The 20,836-nt window shown below is 35.6% G+C and overlaps 1 protein-coding gene and 1 long non-coding RNA gene across 2 annotated transcripts in view; both read right to left on the reverse strand.

The window, feature by feature from the left end:
* The window catches only part of CPS1 (carbamoyl-phosphate synthase 1), a 141,878-nt gene that overhangs the window by 51,293 nt on the left and 69,749 nt on the right, over positions 1-20,836 (reverse strand). The window contains exon 21 of the mRNA XM_082396353.1: positions 19,106-19,224. Coding sequence (XP_082252479.1) covers positions 19,106-19,224 — 119 coding nt within the window. The remainder of the gene's footprint in view (positions 1-19,105; positions 19,225-20,836) is intronic.
* On the reverse strand, positions 1,809-19,099 carry LOC309630760. The gene is made up of 2 exons (XR_014245923.1): positions 15,870-19,099; positions 1,809-15,783 (listed from the first exon to the last, which is right to left on the reverse strand). It is a non-coding gene; the product is annotated as an uncharacterized lncRNA (long non-coding RNA).

Consider the following 20,836-nt stretch of genomic DNA (forward strand, 5'->3'; position numbering starts at 1 on the left):
GATCTTCCTGGGTTCTTAACTGACTCTTTTACAGGAGCTAGGGGCATAGTTGGAATCATACTGTTTAGCATGTATCATTTCCTGATATTTTTAATGTTTGTTAGCTTTTATTCAGCAACCAGACATTTTTCCTGCTAGATTCAAGTTCCATGAGGGCAAAGAATACGTTTGGCTCATTTACCAGATTATTCCCAAAGCTTAGCACACTGTCTGGCTCACAGACAGCATTCAATAAATATTTATTACATGAATGAAGGAAACTGTAACCCTAGAGTTTTTTTACTTTATAGAAAAGACAAAGAAGTTATTGAAATCAACTTATAACTAGAATTCAAAATGTACACAAAATAATTTGCAAAGGGTCGAGGTACAGAAGAATTAAATACTACTCTAAAAGCGTCTCTAACCAAATAGCTGTGGCCAAGCTGTTTCAAGCAATAGTTGATACGATAAAATTCAGTTATAACAGTTTGATAGTCAATACAATGAAATTAAAATATAACAGTGTGTTGTCAGAGATCTAATAATAAATAAAACATTTTCATTGAAATTCTGCTAATAGAATGCAGTTGAATTAAACCTACTGCATTTTGTTCATTCTATCCTTCAATCTTCTTAATTTAATTAACTCATATTCTGAGTTTACAGAAGAAGCAAGATGGTACATTTAATAGCTACTTCTCTGGCTTTTTTATATCAGTGTTAGTTTGGATTTCTGAAGCTACAGATCTTCCTAATCAATTCACTTTCTCTATGGTACCTACTTTGTCTTGTCTCTCAAATCCATTATTTCTCCCAGTGAATTTAATTTCTTTTTTCCTATTCCCATTTTGATTTCTCAGTCTTCTCAAGTATTTGATAAGCATTCTCTCAGAACGACACATTTTCCTGTCCAATTCCTGAACACAGTCTATTAAGTATTATTGGTCACTTACTATGTGCCAAGCACTGTGCAACCTACATGCTATCAAATATGGTAGCCACTAACCAAACATGACTATTTAAATTTAGATGTTAATTAGTTTAAAATTTTTTAGATTATTCAGAGCCACACTTTCACTAGTCACATTTCAAGTGCTCAATAGCCATACAGACTAGTGGCTACTATATTGGACAATGCAGATTATAGAATATTTTATCATCACAGAAATTTCTACTAGACAGTGCTGCTCAAGACGATACAAAACAGTATTTGAGGCAATGCAGTGATAGAGAGTGATTCCAAACATTTTGTGAAGAGATAAGCTGTGTAGTGCAATGTGAGGTCAGAGAAAGGAGACAACAATATGAGTGGTTGCACTTGAGAAATACTATGGCAGTAGAGGGATGAGAACAGAACCATAAAATAAGTTCAGGTTTATACAGATGAAAGGAGTTGACAAGGCAAGGGCAACTGCATTCGCAGTAATGTGAGGAAGCAATAGGCATGGCAGGCATAGGAACATACTGAGGATTTGTAGTTGGAAAGAGTCAGTAGGACATTGTGGATGGTGAAGGCGGGGCAACACTCACTGTCATTTCCTTCATTAGTGCTTTAACATTTAGTGAACAAGTGCTCTGTGTATCAGAGCACTGTCCTACGTATTTTGATGGAGAGATAAAATATCAAATCTCCACACTTAAGGAGATCAGAGTATATAAGAAGGCAAACAAATAGCCATTTCTCTGATAGCACAGTGAGAGGTGCTGTGAGGAAGTGCTCCCAGCTTCTACTGGGGAAGTCTGGAAAGGCTGTATCCAGCAGGTGACTGCTGAGCTTCTGAGCTTCTTGAAACACCCAAATTTATGGCGTTTGCCTTTAGTTTTGCAAAAAAAAAAAAAAAAAAAATGTTTGAGATGAAAGCAGAGGAAAGATTTTTTGTTGTTGCTGTTGCTATTTGTTTTATAAAGGCATATTTCTACTCTCCTTGCCAAGACTATATTCCTAAACCAATTGCTCATTTGCTTATGTGCAAGTGTGCATTCAGCCTCAAAGTGGAAGTGTTTGACAAATAAACAATTTTCCTAAATTAAAACTTTGGATGATGTTCTTTTTTAATCATGAGTTTCCTGGATGGTTTCAAATCATGTTTACCTGTATGAGGAAAGGCTACACATTTTCTCTGTGATCTGCAATCTTATTACAAACACAGGTATGAAGCTTGAGTTAGGTGGAAAAACACCATGCATACAACATTGAGCCAATTCTTCCCCGTAGATTTTTTTAGCTACCTGCCAGAACATTTTCCCATCATTGTGGGATGGCAGTAAGAGGAAAAACAAGCAAAAATAAATAGATTTTCAATAAGACATTTCTTTATTATTGTAAAAAACTATCTGAGGCAAAACCTATATTATGTTTCTATATCAACAACCACACTAACTAAAATGGCTAAATCCTAACGCTGAACAGCAATGGTCTGGACACACATAAGAAACAGGCCTTGAAAAGAACAATCACACCTATAATTATGACTATGGACTAGCACAAATGCAAGTTCTTCAAATCCAAAGATAACCAGAAGTAACGTATTTATCTTTAACTCTTCTGGTGAGATATTTTTTTTTTTGCTTTGAATGATTTATTTTTTATTTCTTATTATATGGAGGATCAGTCAATTCTTCAAAGGCTGCTCTATTGCTTTAAATAAAAATTATACATAATGGTATTAAACAAACAAAAAAAGAAACCATTTAGATGCCTCAAATTTCTGTTAGGGATGCAGTAAATTTGCATTTGTTTTGTCCACATTCAGCAATGCAGTCTTTTCTATTGCTGAAATATGCATAATTCCTCTTATTCTTTTCCACCAAAAGAGTCCAGTAGAGCATATAAAGACATCTCCAGCAAATATACACAGACTTCCTCCTCCACCCACCAAATAAAATTGGACTCTTACCAACAAACAAATAAAAAAAAAAAAGAAAAAAAAAGAAAAAGAAGGCTGATAGATAGAATTGGCCTTGTGCATACAAAAGTAAAGTGAATTAGTTTTGTGCTCAGCTCTATGGCAAAGAAATAGCTAAGACTAACTCAATCATTACCGCTCCCCATAGCATACCCACCTCAGAGAGTTTTCTTTATTTAAAGGGGATGCTGAGAAAAGCAACAGTAACACAAAATAATGAATGACAGAGTTTCAGAATGGGGGTGAAAACTACTTCTCCATAGGCACCCGCTCAGGTGAGAGTTCTAAAACAGATGCTTCAATCTAGACCTACAAAGTGCATGTTTTAAGCTCACAAGCTGATTCTCAGAATATTTTCTTGGTGAGCCAAAAACTGATTTAACTTTCACTCAATATTCAAATAACTAGATCAATAGCATGATATGATATTTAAACATCTTAAAATTAGGGTGTATTAAATTGGAATGGCATATCAATATATTCATGTTCATCTATTTCAATTTGAATGCAAATATTGGGTAGATATGTTCCTATGAAGTTCCAAGTAATATATCTTCTACAGTATTTCATTCATGGCTTCTCTGGTTATTAATTTCTACTCTTTAGACATGTTTATGAAACAGTGCAAAGCAGTTTGCAATCCTCCTCCCTGAGAAAAGAGACGTTGATTCTGACCCACCATGGCAGTTACAAAGACACAGACAAGTTAGATTCCTTCCCACACTGACCATGGTCCTAATTCTGTGGGGTACCCCTAACTCCAAGACAGGACGTAGGTGGCCGCTCTCCATTATTTCCCTCATTCACTCTCTCCACTGTTTCTGCATAACACAAGGTTGGCTGGCATGTCATTACACACAGAAGAAAATTCACTTCATTCCCTACTTGTTCTGATACAAAATTTTATTCTGAGTTCCATTATAATAAAATAAGAGAAGAGACAGTTTGAAGACATGATTCATTAGCTTTGCGCCAGTGATTTAGATAAGGTTAAACCTCTTCAGAGTCAAATACAAGATGAATAATCTTAAGTGAACATAAAGCTCATTTAACAATGTGATTTAGATATATGCTTCTCATCTTTATCTGCCCATATTGAGTGCCCCCATTTTGTCTGCTAAAAGGAATTCCCACCAGAGTGAGATTTTTTTTTATATCAAGCTAGGTAAAAGCTTGTTTTAGGGACAGGGCTATAATATTTCTATTTTTTTCAAAGGAAAATGAAAACCTTAATTTGGAACAAACTCAAAACAGAGTAATTACTAAAAGAAAGATAAACACTGAATTTGTAATTCAAAACTGTTTTTGAAACCTCAATAGGAAATGCTCCATTTATATTATATTGTAAATCGAGGAAGCATTATACCAAGCGAGAAATGTGCTCAGCTGAATGGAACATATTGCACTAAAGAACACAGTGTTAAAATATGTACAATAAATAAATTACCCTTCTGTTATTTGATATGTATTTGAATGTACTAGTATGTTTATCTTTACTCCTTTGAACATGAACACATTAAATCCGTATTTCAGAACCGTGTCCTCTAAAATATACTACATATACAAATTTTCCTTCCCCTACCAGCTTTCCTTGCTTTCAGAGTTCAAGGGAAAACTCTTCAAAGGTTACACTTTCATCATTGCATAATAGATTCTAAACAATTAAACACAGAAACCCAAATAGCCGTGAGCCTGGCCTTTTCATAATCTTCAGTTTTTCTCTACTTAGCAGCACAAAATGACAGTCTGAAATTTTAGAGGGGGAAAAACATCTTAAAAATAGATGATCAGACTTTTACACGCCCTGACATCACCTTTTAACGGTTAGACAGGATGGCTCAGCTTCTACAGCGACAAGCCTCTCATGTGTTCTCCCCGTTTTATAAACAATACAAGCCTCTCTCCTCTTTCTCCTCGACTTCCGATGTAGATTTTGTTGTTGTTGTTTAAAATTCTACCCTACCCTGTCATCTCTGAAGCTTCCGCCACTCACACTTAGTCTTCAATAATAAATGATAAAAGGAAATGGAATAAATTCCCCTTAATGAGGAAATTTTCACCTGGCACAGAGGAGCTGGGGCAATCTATTAACTGACGGGAGGAACGCCTGCAGCTTCGCAATTACCAGGAGAGCCCGCGTACTTCTCTCGGTCCTCTCTTCCACTTGACTGGCTTTTATCTGATCCACCAACTCACAAGTAATACTAAACAAATTTCCCTCCAGATTGCACAAACTCTAATGTGAAAATGAGCACACCACTTGGCCCACAATTATGGGATGGGCTTACAATTTTATTATTATCTTCTTTTAAAAAATCCCCCAAAAGGCAGAAGCTAAGAAAAACACTAGGCCTGATGTTCAGTAATGACACCAGTTTTAATAAGGAAAGAGAACTGAGAAAGATGTATGTGCTCTGTTCCAAGACCCCTCACCAGCCTCTCCCCTGAGTTTTACAGGGCTTCACTGATTATTTTTGGCATTTCACGGGTTCAAGACCATGCCACAATCACAATAATGCAATCAAGTGGAGAAGTTGTCTTCTCATTTTTTCTGTCAAGGAGACAGGTTGTTACCTCTTTCCTTGAGAGAAATGAAAAAGACATTTTTCAAAAGCAGCAGCAGCGTTTAAAAAAGCAAAGGATAAAACCCAGGAAATAGGGTAAGTACTACTATTTTCTCTTAATTTTTGAGAGCACCATGCCTTATTTCTGTACAGCAATGAGGTCTTTGGAAGAGTTAAAGAAAACCTTGATCTGTATCTCTCATGTCCGGGACAAACAGTGATCCGATGTTCATGTGAAACCATGACAGTATGAAAAGTATTTATTAGGATCTGTGTTCACTTAGCACTATCACAATAATGCTATAAAATTGCAAGTGCTGATTTTCAAGGGATGACACACTTAAAATTATACTTCACCTTAAAGGCTATTACAAACAACAAAATCAAAACCTAGAAGAAAACCTTATGAGAAATTGATACAGTAGATATTTTTAAGTAGGCAATTTTTAAATTCCTGAATCCTATGTTCATTTTTAACCAATCTTTAGTGATTCCAATAATCCAGAAATATTGTTATATAACTTTTAATCTGGTAAGCTCATTTATATACATCATTAATATATGATGATTATAACATCATAATTATATTCTATGAATACCAAGTAATGAAAATGGGGGAAATAACCTAATATAGGTTAGGTTAATCATAATTTTTGATCCTTAATAAATCACATTTTGTATCTCAGTAATCTCTAGTTGAGAATGCTGTGACTCTCTTTCTCTGCCCTTGATTGTTAACGATGAAAAACAAATGGAAACCACCTAATCACAGTAATAAGACTTGTCCATTAGTATTTAAAAAAGTGTTCTGCTACATTCAGAAGAGCATGCTTCTACTAAGGAAATAGCTTTCACCTGATCAGATTGAGCTAAAAGGCAAAGTCTATACTATGGGATATTGCTTCTGTTATTTCTGCTTAGAAAATTTATTTATAATTTTAAATACACTCAGTGTATTCTTTTTCAAAAATTAAGAGGATGTATTCAGTAAGCAAAATCCTGGATTTTTCCATGAATATAGGTTTGTTATACATCCAGAATTTAAATCCAGCAGATAAAAAGAAATATTGTATAAGGCCTCAGTAGAAAACTGACATTGAATGAGCATTCTTTGATGTTTTAAAATTTGTTATTTCATAATAAGTTTATTTGGAAGTCCTACATTTTAAAACTTCTCCATCATCTTTGTTTAAAGCAAGTCATGTTTCGACAGAGTAGTTTTCCAAATACCACATGTTGTCCAAGCAACAAATGTATAACAAATGTGTAACTTTCTTTGACTTTTAGAAACTATTACTTAGAATCTTATTAAAATTATTTACTTAAGTGAAGCCTATCTACTGATAACTACTGCATAGATTTTTTTTCTTCCTAAATGTAACTTATGTAGAAATAATTTTTCACCAAATTTTTCTAGTTCTTAAATGAGAAAATGTAAGCCTTTTCTAGAAAGGGGAAAAATAAGAAGCCATTTCTAGAAAAATTGTAGAATTAAATGTAGAAAAATGCAGATGTAGAAAAATTCTAGAATTAAATTCCTGGTGACATGTCACACTAGATCTATGTTAATTTGAGGATTACTATGTACATGGAAGTCAAAAATCTTTATCACTGAGGGTTTTTCAGAAGAAGACATATAATACCCAGATAGCAAAAATTCTCATCTATTTCATACTAAAAACTATATACTCAAGAACTGAGTGAGTAGCTCCCTCTTCAAGTTACCTAGAGCAAAGTATGGTCAATTAAACCAGACCATCCGCTAAAGATAGGTGGTAGGTGGGGTATGAGGCAGTATGGGCAATATCAACACAGCCATGTGATGGCCATTAGGTTATCATTACTATATTTACATAGGCAAATAGTGCTTAACTGCCTACTTCAACCCGAGATAGGCCAATATCACTGACTGAATCTAAAGTCAGGCTTCAACTATGCTGAGAAAAAAAATCTCATCAATTAAATGAAATAATAAACGTGTCAAGTGTTTAGCACAGTGTAAAGTAGGTAATAAGTGCTTCATAAATGCAAATGCCAGAAGACAGGAAAAAGGGAAGGAGCAGAGACAAGAGAGGAGAAAGAGGAAGAGAAGGAGAAGAAGCAAGAGGAGGGGACTTCCTTAGTGGTGCAGTGGGTAAGACCGCACGCTCCCAATGCAGGGGGCCCGGGTTCGATTCCTGGTCAGGGAACTAGATCCCACATGCATGCTGCAACCAAGGAGCCCACGTGCTGAAACTAAGGAGCTGGTGAGCTGCAACAAAGGAGCCCTCCTGCCGCAACTAAGACCCGGTGCAACCAAATAAAAGAATAAATATTAAAGAAAAAAAAAAAAGAAGCACGAGGAGTTCAGCAGAACAAAACTGGCAAGTCACCTAAACGTGGCCTCAGCACCTCAGCTGTTCTAAGTCTCTTCCCTCTCTCTGTAGCATTCCTGTATCCAGACCTTGAGGGGTGAGGCCCACCATACTTTGTATCCCCTGCAAAGCATAAATGATCACCCAGACGTTTACTCCGTTGTTGGGAGGCAAGGCCACTGCCTCACTCCTCGAGATAGGCATCTAGCGGCTCCCAGGGCACTAGCGGAGGTTCTGCGCCCATAAAGGCATCTCAGGTATGAATGAGAAGGTGAAAACTCCTGAGGGCCAGTGAGTGATTATCAAGCGTCTGTAATTATAGCTCAGGCAGACTATTTTGTCTACATTTAATTTCCATTGTACACTTCAGGAGCTTTTAACTCACACCCGTGTTAACATGGAAGATAAGGCATTTACATTTTATTTAAAGAGAAAAATATATGTACATGTATGTATGTGTGCATATATACACACACATATATATACTGTCTCATAAATACAGAAAAATTTAAAAAGAAAATTCTTATGCTAGCTCTCCATACTCTTGAAAATTCTGTTTACATCTTTTAAAGGTGACTCACCAAGGCTTTCTGCGTGCCAGGCCCCCGCGTTTTCCTCACAAGGGTTTAGAGAAGGGCACATCTCTTACAAGGCTTCTGCTCTAAGTGGGGTCAACAATTCAGGCAGGGAAACGCGCAGCTCACAACTTGACAGCTAAGGAGGAGCTGATCTTCAGCTGTCTGATTTAAAAGTCATATCTCTACAAAGAAGCTTTTGAAAAGGGTTAGCAACTAGAACTGAAGGCAGAAGCCCTGGGCTAGATTTCTTGCTTTCCTCTGACTGGTGGGACATAAAGTATGACACACAGCTCTGTGTGACTCAGTTTCACCACCTACAAAAATAGAATAGCGATTATTTTCCACCTGTATTATAACAGAAATTCACCTTAAGGTCACCAGAGAAATACAAATCTCTGTACCATAAGTGTTATGATTATATATTTTTCACCTTAATCTTCTTTGCTGGTTAATTAACTCAGAGCCTGCACTACCATTGTACGTATTTATGAATATTTCTCATAAAAAGTTTTCTAGAAATTTGCAATTTTGAAAACTTAGATAAATTTTTAAATCAAAACTAGGTAGGGACTTCCCTGGCGGTCCAGCGGTTAAGACTCTGAACTTCCACTGCAGGGGGCGCGGGTTTGATCCCTGGTCAGGGAACCATGGTACGGACAAAAAAAAAAAAAAAAAACTGTGTAAATTTTGGCTTGTTCTCAACAGGCAATAGAGTTTATAATGTCCATGTAAGTATTATAGTGTTCCCAGTATATATAATTTCTATTTGACTATAAAAAACAGATATATCCCCTTTTATTAGAAAATAGTCATTCAGAGACTTTCTAGCTAATTAGTAAATATATAGTCACTTAAATAATGAAAACCTAGAGATGCTGATTTCCAGTGTCTTCCAACACAGAGTTTATATTCTGTTTATTTTATTTTATTTTATTTTATTTTATTTTATTTTTTGGCCACATTGTGCAGCATGTGAGACCTTATTTCCCCGACCAGGGATCGAACCCATGCCCCCTGCACTGGAAACACAGAGTCTTAACCACTAGAAAGTCCCCAGAGTTTATATTTTGGACTACACATTTTCCAATTAATAATTTTGTGGGTCCCTTGAGCAACCAGGAATTGTAATATATTTTCCTCCACTCCAATCTCCCTTCTTTGGCATGACTGAAAAATTCTGATTTTCACTTTCTACCAAAAATATTTGTATTTATTTAATGGGAATATTATCATACAAATATTATTGAGATTTTACTCTATGCAAGGTCAATTTCCAAGAAAATATGTAGTATATAGAGAATTGAAAATCATTCTTATCTGTTTCAGAACTGACACTATTCTTTAGAATGGTGAAGTCCATTCTTCATTCACAGAAATCAGCAAAAGCTTTTAAGAAAATCTTATAATAAAAGTATATTAAGACATGGTATTTAAAATTTGCCCTAATGGAATTTACAGATTAATTGGAGGATCCTCCTAGTATGTAATAATTACAGAACAATGAGTGAAATTGTGTGGCTCCAACTATAACGTACATTGAGCAAATAGGCAGATAGTATTCATTTTAATTTCTGTTCACAGCCTTAATTTCCTTATAGTAAGATTCTCATTTTAATGAAATACAGCATAAATATAACAAAATAATAGCAAACACGATTTGTCACTTCCTGAGTACAATTCATCCATTTACCTACTTCTTTCTCATTGCACATTTGGTTCTTTTAGTCTAGCTCCTACACTTTCCTCCCCATCATCAAATTTGGTGGACTTGCTCAATTCTCTCCCTCTCTGCTCTCCCTAAACCATGACATATTGTTGACAGTGTCTTCCTATTTATTTATTTATAATTTTCTCTTCCCTTGGTTGCCATGGCATAGAGATATATTGAAGGAAAGATGCTATCCTTGTATTCCAAAAGTCCTGAACTCAAATCGTGGTTTCAGTGTGCACTTCCCCTGAAATCTTGAAAAATTTATTTAAATGTTCTGAGTCACTGTTTTGTTTATACAATATGGGGTAGGGTTGCATACCTTCTAAGAACTCTTAAACTGTGACTTATATGAGATAACAGTACACAAAGATCTTAGAGCTTGTTGGTCCATTAAAAGCATCCTGTCTTATGTATACCTACGTGTATACAAATCTTCAAAAATAGATTACAAACCCATTGAAGGCAACTAACAATATCATTTGGTCTAATAACAGCTCCTAATAAAGAGAAATGTCATCAAGCAAATACACAACCTATCATGCTGAGATCACAGATGTTGACATATGGATAATCTATTAAATCCTGGCTATTAATAGATACATACATACATACAAATTATGAGTATATGTTATTTCAAACCAACTTAAGATTTTGGGAACTATCGAACCCATAAGAATCAATAAGCAGAAAATATATAATATTTATTTTATGAATGATGTGAACATCACTCTGAAAACATTTTAGGTGAAACATGCATCTTGCCCATGCCAGACTCAAGTTCTCTCTCACACTTTCAAAATGCATAATTATTTGTTAAAACTATGAAAGCACTGTTTAAATAATTAATTCAATGAGGTTTCTCAGAACATTAAATGTAAAATTTTATTCACAATATACCTGATATAATAAATTATTAGTTAGAAAAATTAATAGAGGCTTGTCAAATCTGTGGCATTGCCTAAAATATCACATGGAACATAAAAACAAATTAAAAATAAAATGTATTTTTGGCATTATTTCACGGGCATGGAAATTCCCACAGTAATGCTCCTCTTTTCCAGAAGAAAAACTAACCTTTTTATGTAAGGTCCAATATTTAGTATTCTTGAAGAGGTTTATTAGATAAATGGTTTAGGGTATGAAGACAAACCATAGGATACTAATATGTAGTAACTAATAAAATTGTTTTCCTTTAGAGTCAATTACTTTATACATAATATATATTCATCTTAGCAGCATGGCTAACTAGTAAAATAAGAGAATATATATTTTTTAAACTAGGGTGAAACTGAGACTTATAAATATAGTGTGAGTTGATAGTGAAGTCAGAGGACATAACCTATTCTCTGCAAATCAGATCAATGGGTTCCACTAAAGTGTCCAACCATCTCTATTCTCATTCTACATTCAAAACAATAAACACCCAAATACTTAGTGTGTATATACATATATATATATATATATACACACACATATATATACATTAGTGTGTGTGTATGTATATATGTGTGTGTGTGTGTATATATATATATATATATATATATATATATATATATATATATACTTAGTGTGTATATATATGTTCATATATATATGCAGGTTCACAGACTGGGGCGGAGAAAACAGCAAATGGTATCACAAGCATATATCATAGTAAAGGATCATAAAAATTATAACATGTGATTATATGTTATATATAGTGAAATGTATATTTTTCTCTAAATTGCTTCTATATTAAATACCTTTTAAGGCTAATTGTTTATTGTTAATTTTTTCTACCAAAAAGTATAAATTATCATTAGAAAGTAAAGTACTGACCCTTCTCTGTCTTAAGCTTAAGTTTTTTTGTTTTTTTTAAATTTTTATTGGCGTATAGCTGCTTTACAATGTTGTGTTAGTTTCTGCTGTACAGCAAAGTGAATCAGCTATACATATACATATATCCACCCTTTTTTGATTTCCTTCCAGTTAGGTCACCACAGATTATTGAGTAGAGTTCCCTGTGCTAAACAACAGGTTCTCATTAGTTATCTGTTGTATACATAGTAGTTATGCCTAAGTTTTAATGACTTTTAGGTGACACTTTTCCCTAGAAAACTTCAAATACAAGCACAAAACGTTCTTGTCTGGTTTTGCCATGCCTCGTGAACAAGTTAAATAAAAAGTCAATAGAAACTAACGTGTGTAGGAGAGGACATTCAAAGGGAGTGTTCCAGCTAAGGTGACACCTGCATTATGACATCTGCCAGAAGTTTGTGGCTGCAGGGAAATGGCCAACTTTACTGAGCTCAATTTAGCACTTGAATGCCCAAGTGGAACTCACCAGGCTTGCCCCAGATTGTTTTCCTAAGCTATAGGCACACCTATGACTTTTCAGCACTCACCAATGGATGTAGTTTATCACATTGAACATAGTGATGTTCAGATGAAAATTAGGCCCTTCAAAAGCACACTTTCCTCTTTTTTTACTACATTGATTGTAGCAATAAGTGGCAGTGAGGGGAAGAGAATATTATCAGAATTAAAAGTTAAAAAAAAAAACCAACATATGAGCCTATAGAATAGTGGACAAAAGCAATTTTTGAATAACTTGCACATTAATCCATAGTAAATTAAGTTTATATCAATCATTAATAGAGAAATAAATCCAAAACTTAGCCACATATATGGTGTAAACTGTATCACAGTGGTCATATCCCCTACTTTTGAACATCTAAAATGGATGAAAACAGAGTCCTTTTAAACAGTCAAGCATTATGTTGCTAACATAAATAGCAGCATTGTGCAAAGAAACAAAACAAAACAAAAAAACACCAGAGAGCAAAATGGACCATACTGGGAAAACTGCCCAAACTGAATGAAATGCAAAAGAACAAGCAGTCATCATAAATGGCAGAAACTTTCCATTTGGTGATTTAACATGGTACAGCACAAGCAGTGGATGGCTGCCTTCTTTAAGCTAATCATTGAAAGAAGGATTCAAAACTTAATTCAACTTAGTTCTAGCCAGTAAAAGAGCAAAATTATACAACTTAGGCAGGCATAATAAAGTTCTTCAGCTACACATGTCAGTCAGAAATAGCAAAAGAAGCTAAAAATTAAAATAAAGAAAAAAAAATTTAGAAGGAGTTATAGGCAGAAGATAGGCAGGTGCTCAAAGCTGGCAGTTAGCATATTCACATTTTTTCTTGCATATTCAGGTTGTTTTTTTTTTAAGTATCATGACTGTCTTTCAATCTAAAATTGTTAATCCAACTTGATATTATAAATAAAAAGGTTTGGGGTGTAGTGTCTTGAAATAGTTCTTGCCCACAAAGAAGCTTTACTACAGTTGACTTCCTTCCTTCCTTATAGTGAAAGGGGTTCAACTGTGATATTTTTGTACCTGTGCTTATCTATTTATTACTAATATTGTTGAAACCTTTATCAAATGTTCTAGTTCTATGATGATGGGACTATCATCCCTTTATTAAATACTGTCACTATGCTGGAAGTGTTTACTGCATGTAGTCTGATTTCCTCCAGATGTTATATAATTCACCTTTCCACCTTTCCACATCCCTAAACATATATATATATAATATATATATGTATGTGTGTGTGTGTGTGTGTGTGTGCGTGTGTGTACACATATACACACACTTATATATAGCATAGGGGTTAAATATAAAACATCCTAGGCTCTGGAGTCCTGCTCAGGTTCGATCTCAATTCTGTCATGTATTAGCATGTGATATCAAGGACGTTGCTAAATATCTCAGAGCCTCAGTTTACTACCTATAAAATTGGGATAATTGCTGACTTTCTTAGGTTGTGGTAAGGATTAAATGAAATAATGCAATTAGAACAGTGCCTGATATGTAGTCAATAAATTCGTTGATCATTATCTTACACTTGCAAGGCGTTTGACGGAATCAAAATTCAAGTTTCTGTATTAACAGATAGAGTTCTAAATCCATTCTTTTGTTACTTTAGAGAACCAGCTGTATCAAAAGAACCTAGCTGATTAAGACATTTGACATATTTATCTGTTTGACTTATACCTGTGCTTCTGTCCTCCAATCCAGTTCTATTTGCGTGACTAAAATTGAATCTGTCTACGTACTAATGGAGGAAAGGATTACAGGTGAGACTTCTGTAATTTTTAATAGATCAAAATAAATGCATTTTTCTTCTAGTGAAAATGCTATATGGGAGGAGCATTATGTGTAAAAGAGTCAATGTTGGTAAGATGAGTGAGTATGGGGAAAATAGATACACTAAAGTCTGGATAGCTTGGTAGTGAAGGCCAATGAAGAGAGCTTTTGAAAATGTTGCAACTACACTGAAAATTCTGACAAGCTCAATTTTTCTTAAACTACTTGCAAAGTGATCTGGTAATGTGAAGTTAACAGATCAAACATATGAATCCCAATGCATATGTATAATAGGCATTGGAATCCTCCATGATACAACTTACATCACATTGAGTAAAGAGAAACTTTTCAAAACCTAAAGAAATCCAATGTGAAATATGTTATCACTCTAGATCGATTCATTCCACTACACTAGCTTAAAAATTTGGGGAACTGCCTAGGACAGTCAACTTTCCTAGAATGCCCTTGGGAAGCAATAAACAGTTTAAGAAGAAAAAGAGAAAGTCAGTGAACTGAAGTATAGAAGAGAAATTTTTTGCTGAAGCTGTCTGAATAATGATTAACACCTAAGTTGGTAAGAATGGATATTGCTCTGGAAGTTTCCAGAGGGTTGCCATTGCTGTGATCATGTATTGAAGACAACAAACTGAGTTCTGATGGAAGCAAGCACTCAGAGCTGGAATGCTGAGGGATACTGAGTTGATGATTCTAACACCTGTCTAACTTGGCCCGTCACCCTGAAGAAGACTGGGATTTCATACTTCATCCTCAACATGATACATGTTTATCTCCACCTTTCAAGGAAGTAAGAAAACTGTAATTTCTACTTTCTCATAGACATGTAAAACTCATCCGTTATTTCCATAATGCTAACCTTGTTACAATCATAGTTTTTTTTCTCTACTCCAGTCTGTGGACATTCACATATATACCTAATACGTGGGTATATTCCATTTGGAAGTAAAATTCTGGACTTCATTTCAGGTGATTATATATAAATACAAGTAACAGACTGCCATCACTCTAAGTGCTATTCTCATCTTCTGCTAGTGAATGTATTTATTGCATTTTAGAAGAATTTTAGCATGATTAACAACCGTAAAGTGGGAATTTTTGTTCATTGTTATAACGGAGTGCTACTGATCTTTTGATAAGAATGGCATTTGTATCACTAGCTATCATTGCTTCCTTATTTAAAAAAAATAGGTCTGGTGTTAAAATAAGTGACAATGCATCATAAAGAAAATTAAGAAATGATACATTGCAAAATACATATGCAAATGCAAATCATGACTCTGAAAATGAGGCTTAAAATGCATATATCTAAAATCACAAAATACTGTTCAGTATAACAAGTAGCATTTTCATTTTCAGGGGGAATAAGAGAAAACTTTCTTGGACACTCATCATGTGCCAAGGGTCCTTTGCATTTATATCATTTAAGCTCCACAACAAAACTATAAAGGAGACATTAGCAGGAAGCATGTGAGGTTGGAGAAGTGAGGGAGGTGATGTGCCCATGATTCTGCAGTGGGTAATACTGTGCACCCACCTAATACTGTGCACCCACCCACCCTGCAGTGGGTAACACTGTGCATCCACCCACCCACCCTGCAGTGCGTAATACTGTGCACCCACCTACCCACCCCGCAGTGGGTAATACTGTGCACCCACCTACCCACCCTGCAGTGGGTAACACTGTGCACCCACCTACCCGCCCTGCAGTGGGTAATACTGTGCACCTACCTACCCGCCCTGCAGTGGGTAATACTGTGCACCTACCTACCCGCCCTGCAGTGGGTAATACTGTGCACCCACCTACCCACCCTGCAGTGGGTAACACTGTGCACCCACCTACCCACCCTGCAGTGGGTAATACTGTGCACCTACCTACCCGCCCTGCAGTGGGTAATACTGTGCACCCACCTACCCACCCAGTGCACAGGAAGGAACCAGGTGAAACTTCACCCACGTCTAGCATTCTACACTTTATCCTCTCTTTAAGTTTCTCCTCTCTCCTAATTAAGATCCCCATTGCCCATTTTTCCAGAGACTTATAAGAAAATTGCAAAGGGACCTGGGCACATTGGTACCAGAGACATGCTCAGGCAAGAGAATTTGGGGGTCGGCCCAAATCAGACCCAATAAATAGCTACTTCCTGGGTCTACATCTAAAGTCAGCCTTTCGAACATGGGAGCAGTTGAAATTTTGAAACAAATCATAGATAAAAAAGAACCAGCTGACCTTAACCTTCCTCCAATATATAACTCAGCCATATAATGCTAAATGTTATTAGATAGCTATTACTGTTGGAGCAGTATCTGCCTTGATGACCAAGCCTCTCTGGATATTTAGAGGCTGAAAAAAAGCAGAAGATGTCATAATCCAGGCTAATCAGGAAGATAATCAAAATAGGGCAAAAACAAACAAACAAACAAACAAAAATGTAAGTCCTGCACTCACCCACCATCAGTTGCAATATCCTTTCAACTTCAGATCCCAATGTGCCACAGAATGACTGAGACAGGTAGCTTCAGTAGCCATCCTATTCTTATTCTATTTATCCAGCACCTCTAAATAACCGTCATTATTGAATTGCTATGTGTGCATCTAAGACACTCAAAAAAAAAGGACGTAAATTGACCATCAGATAATAATAAGTTCAGAGTTTAGGTTTACTAACACCATGGATCCTCTGTTGAGGCCTTGAAGCAAGAGACAATTGTAAGTATTATGTTTTAGAATCTTTTAAATTATTAAGTTGTATATAAGACATTTTTATTGTAGATGATTATGAACAATAGAAAAATCTCTCTATTTACAATTATACTTATGCCAGAAAATGGAGACTTTATTTTAAAATGTCAAATTAACAGCAAAAAATGCAATAGAATGTTGAAGTCAGAACGATGTTGTAAGTGATCTACGACTGTGAGTCGTTCTAATAATCCTCCAAACAGCTTTTTCACTATCAATATACACTTATTTCTGCTTAGTTAGAATTTCAACCTGCCTTCTGTTTGTAACAAAAACTATTCAATTATAACATTGAATTTGTCCAAAAATCAGAATGTATATCAAGTGGAAATTTAAATCACAATAACATCTGCTGTTTTTCACCCCAGAACTCTTCCACTGCTACAGTTGGCATACTGTAAGTTTCTAGCACCCTCATGTGGTTTAATTGGAATGGTTTCACAGGCATTTGAAATCAGTTGTCTGAAACTGAAAACAGTGGAACAGACTATAATTCAACATAGAAGTTCTGCTGGCATCATAAACCAAGAAAGGAAACCTCAAGTCAGCAAAATTCTAAGATGAATGTATAGGCTCAGTTCTTAACTTCTATCTACTGTTCATTTTATATGATCACTACAAAGGATGACTTACAAGCAACTACAGCTAGTTTCATTTTTGGCAGATTGGAGTCCCCCATTTTCAAAACCAGCATTTGTTGTGGGTGATTGTTGAACAGATGAAAAAGAACCTCCTTCAGCTCAAAAAGAAAAGCAAGTGCCCAGTTTGTGTACATTTTTATTGCCCAGTTTGTGTACATTTTGATTAGGTAAACCCAGTAACCCAATTATATGTTGCAGTTTCTAAACAGTCGAGAAGTCCAGGCTTTGAGAGCTTCCACTGTTTTCAACATTTTAAGCAATTAATTTTTCTACATTTACTAAAATCATTTGAGAATAATTTCTGCAAACAAAATTTTTCCCTCTCTAAACATGGGCCTAGGCTTGTAGGTGAGATTTCTTTCCAGTAATAGTGTATTTCAAAGCCCTCTTAAGGGGGAGAAGCTAAGGAGAATTACATTGTCTTTCTTAAACTGGTAATACATGTTCCTGTTATCACAGATCCAAGTTAAAACCTATCTGTGACTTCATATGCCTGAGCTGCCTCAACAAACGATCTTCTCAGGAAATAGAAAAAAGTAGATTTTAAAACACTGACATTGGGCTTCCCTGGTGACGCAGTGGTTGAGAATCTGCCTGCCAATGCAGGGGACACGGGTTCGAGCCCTGGTCTGGGAAGATCCCACATGCCGCGGAGCAACTAGGCCCGTGAGCCACAACTACTGAGCCTGCGCGTCTGGAGCCTGTGCTCCGCAACAAGAGAGGCCACGATAGTGAGAGGCCCGCGCACCGCGATGAAGAGTGGCCCCCACTTGCCGCAACTAGAGAAAGCCCTCACACAGAAACGAAGACCCAACACAGCCATAAATAAATAAATAAATAAAACACTGACATTATCGGAATATTCTGAACATGAAATAAAAATTTTAAAATAATTGGCCATAAAGGAGATAAAAATGCAAATTAGTGAGAGGTAAAGAGTCTATTAACAAAAATTTGAACGTGGCTTATTTGTATGCTGAACTGGATGTCCCAATGTTAAAAATACCAGCAGAATGCAAGAGGAATATGTTTGCTCATCAATACACAGCAATACATAGGTTGATATAAAAAGAGAAAAATAGACTTCAGAACTTGGAAAATGTATAGAAAACAGAAATACTATTCATTTCATTATTGATTAATAAAATTTAAATCTAGGTAATGTCTGGTAATTAAATAGCACATCAATCCATAAAGGTACACCAATTTTTGTAAATTCAGAAGACCTAATAAAAACATCACTATGTTTCACGTCAAGGGTAGGGCAGGGGTAGAAGACAATTAAAATTATTAGTAGATGCCTTTAAAAAGGTAAACGTCTAAAAACTGCCATTTCTTCTGGTTATGCCTATTGCTTTGCAGCATTGGCACTATTTACTTCACTGAAGCAGAATTTTGGCCAAATGTGTAAGTGTAACAGGAAGACAAAACTGCACAGAAGATACCTGGAGTGAATCAGAGCACTAGTGCCTTACCTGTTGAGCCCTTTTAGTGTCTTTTCCATGTTTAAAATGTCACGCATCTTATACAAAAACCACTTGTCAATGGATGTGAGCTTCATAATCTCATCCAGGGACACATTGTCTTCCAAGGCCTGCCAAAAGGAGAATAGATGCTTTCTTTGGCAAACATCTTATAAAGGTCTTATTTGGTTGAAGACATAGCAGCCATTCCTCTCCATGTTAAGAGAGCCTGAGGCTATAGACTGAGAATAAAACTGATATCACGTCATTGACGTTCCTCCCAATAAACCTACAGATACTGCCAACTATATCCTTAAATGGCATGCACAGGAGGTACTCTGAGTTAATCAGAGTAGTGTGTGCTCAGAAAAATCCCTGTAACAGGCTCTGCTTCCCTGCTTTTTATATGACTGTGTTACCAATTATATTCTAAATCTGGTATATCTTTTTGGCATTAAAGAGAATCTCTTGAAACTATAGTTACGCCAAATTGGTAAGAAAATGTAGAATCGATATAATGATCATTTAACTTGTATTTTGGATAATTACCCTTTAGCATATTTGGCTTATTTTTATCACTTCATTCCATATTCACACAAACCAGTCATTGAGAGTTTATGGATCACATTTGGCTTGGTGTTATTTCTCTCAAATATTTCCTCACAGAAGACTTCAAACAAAAAATTATTTTGAATCAGTTACTGTGACTTTTGTGCTAAGACAGGCATTTTACAAAATCCTAATATATTCCAAAACAATGTAGTAATAACTTCTGTGCTGATAGGCAGCTCAGCTTTTTCCTCAAGCTTAGTTTAGCAATTTCTCAAAAGTAAAATTACAGCTATGGGTCATTAAGCTGAGTACAAAAGGCAGCTGAAAGAAGAGATAAACTCTCAAAACCAAAACCTTCATATTCAAAAGATGCCTACTCTTACTCTTTTCTATGTTTAGATACATATTTATACTCAATGAAAAATGATAATCAAATATTTCAAAACAACATATTTTATTATGGCACACTATATTTTTAAATCCCATTAGAAAATATATGTAACTAATAACTGCTGTTATATTTCCACCAAGGGAGCTTAATTTTCCTAAAACTTTTACTTATTTCTGGTATCAGAGAGACCATGATCATACATGTTGAGAAACAACATAGCTCATAATTCTATTGACTAGAATAAAATGACATCTAATGTGAATACTGAAAGACATATTCGTTTCATAAGTCTATTTATGTTTTTTTGTTTAATTCTCCCTATAACTATAGCCAGGTTCCCAAGGACTTAATATTATGCCTTATTTGCCAAGGGATTAAAGGGACAATTGGCTGTTTGGCCATCAACACTGTGAGGGGAATAGAACCTTAAGGTAGTGACACTTTTGATAGACAAAAGGACATTTTCACACGATCGCACACAGTAATTACCCTGCGACTGATGAAGGACCTAGAATCTGCAGTCATTTTACTGTGAGGAGGGACAACTAGAATCACATCCACAGTTCTGAACAGAAAGCAAGTTCCTGCCAGTCTTTCAAGAGCTGCAGCTTTGCCACGTCACACAGCCGTAATGAAGTTCGTAATGACCCCAAACAAGTTTGAGGTTACTCTAACGTTCCCCAAATCAAAAATAATGCCCTGTATTCTCCCCAGATCAAAAGAGGTGATGATCCAGTCATCCTGAAATAAGACTGCTGCAAAAATCAGACCTCAGAGCAAGTTGCCCTTTCTAAGAATTA

Source organism: Balaenoptera borealis, assembly GCF_965194805.1.
Source record: "Balaenoptera borealis genome assembly, chromosome: 6".
NCBI lineage: Eukaryota > Metazoa > Chordata > Mammalia > Artiodactyla > Balaenopteridae > Balaenoptera > Balaenoptera borealis.